Source organism: Otolemur garnettii, unplaced genomic scaffold, assembly GCF_000181295.1.
Source record: "Otolemur garnettii isolate 467f Iridium unplaced genomic scaffold, OtoGar3 scaffold00018, whole genome shotgun sequence".
NCBI lineage: Eukaryota > Metazoa > Chordata > Mammalia > Primates > Galagidae > Otolemur > Otolemur garnettii.
Window position 1 is genome coordinate 5,513,808 of NW_003852413.1, and position 5,525 is coordinate 5,519,332.

Sequence of the window (5,525 nt, forward strand, 5' to 3'; positions counted from 1 at the left end):
CCTTAGGCAAAGCCTATCCTCCCAAAGCCTCCACCTCCCCTGCCCCTCTGCAGAGGAGCCCCCTCTGCCCCACATGAGCTGTGCACAGGCCCTCCAGTCCTAAGGAAAGGAGGAAGGGTCCTGGACTCTGGGTAGACCATGTAGACAGGCTAAGGCACAGAAAGGCCCAAGGGGTCACGGGGCTCCTCTGGAGGTAGCATCTGCTCAGGCTCCTGGCCAGGCAGGGGCTCCGTGCAATCACTGACCATCCAGAAGTAGTTTGGGTGTACCTGGCCCTGAACAGCTTCACTGATCATCAACTCCCCATCCACTGCAAACACACCCCTCCCATCCATGGGCTCCAGGCGGAAGGCGACCACAGGCACATACACCAAGTAGGGGCAGGCATACTCCATGTGCCTGCCCTTCTCCATGGCCAGGAAGAGGCGTAGCAGCATGGTCCTGGACACACCTGCCCGCACATAGAACAGGTGCATGACACCAGCCCCATAGCGGCCCATGGGTGCTGCAAACATCTCACTGCCCAGGTGCGAGTGCAGCAGCACCAGCACCAGCACAAAGTCCCGTTCAGGCACTACTGTCCAGTGAGAGGGCACTGGCTCCTCCAGGGGTGCTAAGTGCACATCCACAGGGCCCTGCGGGAACACAGCAGGGGAGGTGGGTGTCTTGGAGACGGCTCTCCCCACCGGAAGGTAGGCCAGCCGGCCCCGGTAGGTGCGCAGAGCTGCCAGGCGCAGGACAGTGCCCAGAGTGAAGCGTATCTCCCCCAGGCGCCGGTACTTCTCACTCTCCAGGTCCACGTCAGCAATGAAGCCCCAGGCCAGGCTGAGCACAGAGAAGAGGCGCATCCCAGAGGCCGTTTGCAGTGATAGCAGGTTCATGGGTGACAAAAGCCGGCGGCACAGTAGCAGTGTGCAGTTGGTCAGGAGGTCTTCATTAGTAACTTGCTCATAACTGTAGGGAAAGAGGTGAGATAGGGCAGGGCAGAAGCCCCTATGCATCCTCCCCTTACTTCCCCTAGGGAGTGAGGGTGGGCAAAGCCACATGTGGTCTCTAGGGAGTTGGCAGGACCAGTGTCAGATGGAGCAGCTGGAAGCAGCCAGCTGAGGTCATGGGGAGAAAACCCCAGGACTGAGGCAGAAGAGAGGCTAGAAGGCCCCCTGTGGCCCTGGGATCTCACCCAGCATAATGGTTCAAGGATGCTGCCAGCGCGTTGCCAGAGCCAGCTGGGAGGCTACACAGAGGCTTCTGGATCGCAGTATCCCAGTCAGGCCGCTCCATGAGTCCGTTCACCACCTGTTAGGGCAGTGTGGCCTCAGCCTGGAAAGAATAGTGCCAAGCCCTGGGGCCAGCCTCCTGGTGCAGGCCTCACCTCAAACATGAGCCCATCTCCAGACATGACCACCAGCGCGTCCCAGCGGCTCAGCTCTTCAGACCGCACCAGCTCCCGCGCGTGGTTGCGCCGCTCTACCAGGAGAGGCACATAATGAAGGCTGGGGGTCTCCTGCTGGGGTATGCTCCCTGGATCCCCTCCGGGAGACACTTACCAGTGAGCATCAGCGTGAAGGAGATTTCGGCCTCGGCCAGAAGGGGCTGCACGTGGCTCTTGAAGAGATGCAGGCCCTTGCCCTTGCCGCTCCGAGGGTTCAGCAGCACCAGCACACGACAGGGCCTTGGGAGCAGGCGCTGGGGGGAGCCCGCTGGAGCGGGGGAAACGAAAAGGCCACGTCCCCAACCCGCCACTAGGGGGCTGAGGATAACCAGGGGCCCTGGGATGGAAACGTGCCTGCAACACCCGTGTAATTGACCCGATAGAACACTGCCCGAGGAAGCAGCCTCTGGCGGAGAGCTCTGGGGTGCCGGAAGGGCGCCCCTCACACCCCCGGCCTCGGCTCAGGCCCAGCTGGCTTCTGGCCTCGGGGAGAATGTTTCTCTCGAGTGTCCCTAGCCCCTCATTGTCGTCCAGTTCAGTGTTCCATCATTCCTGGTTGAGAGGAATCCCCTTACAGCCCTTCCCAGCAGGAACCCCACAAACCTGGATCCATAACCTCGACCCGCGGCTCCCGCTGCCTGGGAGTCCCCCGTGCTGTCGGGGCGCTGCCCGTGGCGCCGGCTTCTGCCTTCAGCTCCTTATCGGTGCTGTCCAGGCGGGCGTCGCAGGACCGGTTGTGGGGCTCGCCCTCTCCGCCCAGAGCCAGGGCTGTGGGGGCACCCGCGTCATTCCCTGAGGCGGCCGGGTCTGAAGGAGAGGAGACAGCGCTGACTGAGCGCAGGGCCGCACTGGAGCGCTCCAGCTGGATCCTGGGACCCCGCGCCGGGAGCCGCGCTTCTGCGTCGTGGGAAGCCCGTGGGTTGGGGACCTAGTTTTCTGGGAGGTCCGGTGCCACCACAGGCGCCCCCGTTGTGGGACTGAGCCCCCACCCCTCGAGGCAAAATGTTCCTTTCCGAGGGCTTTCCTCGCCGAGGCCCCGCGTTCCGCCCGATGGATGAGTCAGACCCCCGTGGCGTTCTCATACGGACTAGCTCCTCACCCCGCGGAGCCGCCAGGGGGAAGGGAGCCCAATTTCGTAAAAATCCCAGAACTTGAGCGGACATCTCTGGGCACGAAGTTCGGGGCGAGGATACCCGCCCCAAGCCAGCCTGGTTGCCGCGTGTCCCTCCAAGAGCCCCGGCTCCGCTGGGACCGGTGCTGCGCTCGTAGGAACAGCGCCCCTGTCGCGCGAGCGCAGAGCCGGAGCCGGGCCACGAGCCGCCGCCGGTCCTCTCACCAGAGGCGAGTGGGCACGAAGGCCGCGCGGCTCGTGGCCCAGTTCCCCGGGGCCCCGCGAAGGCGGGTCGCCGGGGATCCACCAGAGGCGGGAGGGGAGAGCAGGGCGGACGGCCCTACCCAGTCGGTCCAGTTTGCTGGGGAGGCGCCACCTCTGTTCCCTAGGATGCAGCGGGTCCCAGGCTCTGCCCCGTGTCTGCGAAGACAACTCTGGCCTCCCTCCCTCCGGCCTCAAACTTTTAGCTGAACTTCTCAGCCTGGCGGCCGAGCGCTGGGAGGGCGCTGAGCCTCCGCGCCGGCCTGGCCACGCCCCGCGCTCGAGAGGGTGGAACCTGCGGCCGGCTGTCCTGCGCCGCCTCCTGCACCTCCAGCGCGCAAAGTTTGGCCGCCCGCAAGCTCTTAGCTGGGTCGTGGGGCGACAGTGAGCCCCCACCACTAGTTCTAGGTGACTGGCGAGAAGGCGGCGCCGCGCCCCGGCCAGAGATGCGGCGGAGGCAACTGGCGAGGCGCGAAGGTGAGAGCGCAACGCAATCAGAGATGCGGGCTCGGAGCGAACTCGTCTCGGTGCCCGATGTCGGATGGGCGGGCGCCAAGAACGTGCGGCTTCACCTCGGCTTCATCTCGACTCTTGCCCTCTCACCTCGACGCCGCGCCGTTGCCGCCCCAGGTGCTGTAAGCAGAACCTCCCGCGCCGCCCCCTAGCGCGCCCTGCTCCAGCCACGCGGAACTTGAGGACCAGGGCTGCCCGGCTCCCCTCCTCCTGCCCGGGCGTCTCGCTGACCTCCCGCGGGCTTCTCATTTTTCCTCCGCCGCTCTCGCAAGGAGAATTATTTTTAACTCCCTTACTCGGCAGCTCGGCCACCCAGCCACCGAGGCCGAGGAAACCTAGTGCGCTGTCAGAGGCAGAGCAGGAGACCGGACCGGGGTCTGCGAGCCGGAATATACGGTCGGGAGGAGGGAGCGAGAGAGGAGCCCTGTTGGTGTAGACGGGGCTTAGGGTCCTTGTCCGGATTGGAGAGCCAAGCATTGGGGGGCGTGTCCCTCCAGCTCCGCAAGAAGATACAAACGCACCCTGGAGTTGTAACTTCAGTCGAGGCCGATGAGGACGCGTGTGTCAGTGTGTGTGTGATATACACATCACATCAAGTGACCTGAATGTGTCCGCCACCAAAAGTTATGTCCCTGTGGGGTTATTACGAAGACTGGGAGAAGAAATTGGCAAGGCCCACTTGGTGACCTCACCAGGTAGTGCCAGAGTTAGAAAAAACCAAACCCGTGTAGGAGGCGGAGGTGGCTCTGGCTCCGGCACACCTCTCTCTTCTCATCGCTTCTTAAAGTAGGGAAGAGGCAGGTCTGAGAGGAGCGCGGAACCCATAAAGCCGGGCGGCGCCCTGAACTCGGGCACGCCTCCGCTGTGTCTTTTCTGCGGGAAGACCCAGGCGGCTCGGCCCGGTTTCCAAACCGGGGGCGGGGGGCGCGGCTGAGACGCGCGATCGATCAGGCGGTGTGTGCCTCGGTTTGGCGGCCCTCCCCACCTCCCCAGCAGAGTCCTAAATGTCCCGAGCGCGTTCCGGAAAGGTGACTCAGCGACGCGCTTCTGAGTCCAGAAACAGGAACGAGGGGAGGGGAGGGAACAGGGGCGTCATCCCCCACTCACAGAGCCCGGCGGAGGTCGGGTCCTGCACCTCCGGACGCCCCCACCCCCAGGAATCCGGCGCGGGTGGGGGAGGGCAGCAATGCAGCCGCAGTGGCGCGGTCACGCGCTGCGGGGACGCGAGCGGCGAAGGGAGGAGGGGGCTCCCTGAGGGAGCCCGGGGCCGGATCTGCCCTTCCTCCCCTTCCCTCCCTTTCCATCCCCTCTTTCTTTCCCTCTTCTCCTTTCAGCGAGAGCTAGGGGTCTAGTTCTAGGCTATGGCGCCCAGGAGATGCGAGTCCGATGCTGTGCTCCCAAGATCTCACCCCTGGAAGGGACTGGCTGCGGGAACCGGCCAGGGCGGCCTCCCCCTTCTGCTCTTGGCTCCAAAGGACATTTCCATCAGGCCTGAAAAGCCGCAACCATCATTTCCCTTAGAGTCTAAGGAGGGGAAACTGAGGCACGTGGAAAGGACGACCTGGCTGTGAGTTCGTGGTGATAAAGGCCGCCTGGCACACGGCCTCCCTTTTCCTGCCGGGGGGCAGGGTACAGACCGGAGCCCCAGGAGTCCGGGGAGGCAAGTGGGGGCGGGGTTGGCTGGAAATGCAGTTGGCGAGGGGAGGCGGGGCAGATTGCTGGGCTCTTTACTCGCCGCCTCGCAGTCTCGGGGCTAGCTCCCCTCCTGGCTTTGGGAGGCCCAGTGGGAGGGAGGCGAAGGGCAGAGGCCTCTGGACCAAGTTCCAGTATGTATAATGGCTTCTCTGTCCTCCCTGGCGCCACATCCCCTTCCCCGTCACCTCCAAGGCCTCTGTTCTGCCCTCTTCATTTTTGTCATTCACCCCCCCACACACACACCCAGGCTGCCTTCCTCCAGACCCCTTTCCCTTTTCTCAAGAAAGTTCTCTCTCCCCAAACTCACCCATCTGCATCCCTGGCCGGAGAGACACAGTTGGGCAAGAGCAAGATGCTTTTTCCCTTTTGACAGTTGGAGGAACCGAAACCCTGAGAAGCAAACTATCTTGCCCAAGCCCCCAGAGTAGTTCCCAACACGGTGAGAAGCAAACTCCAAAGCCCTGGCCCACAGCCCGGGATGCCAAGTCCATCCAGAGCTCCCCTTACTGCCTC

General features: G+C 63.7%; 1 protein-coding gene across 1 annotated transcript; it reads right to left on the minus strand.

Moving 5' to 3' along the window:
- Positions 1-24: 24 nt before the first annotated feature.
- Positions 25-2,595, minus strand: SPHK1 (sphingosine kinase 1). Its single transcript, XM_003786102.3, has 6 exons — positions 2,532-2,595; positions 2,036-2,239; positions 1,548-1,700; positions 1,373-1,467; positions 1,181-1,296; positions 25-954 (listed from the first exon to the last, which is right to left on the minus strand). Exons 1-6 carry the CDS (start codon positions 2,593-2,595, stop codon positions 150-152), a joined length of 1,437 nt encoding a protein of 478 aa, XP_003786150.1. The 3' UTR covers positions 25-149.
- Positions 2,596-5,525: the final 2,930 nt, after the last annotated feature.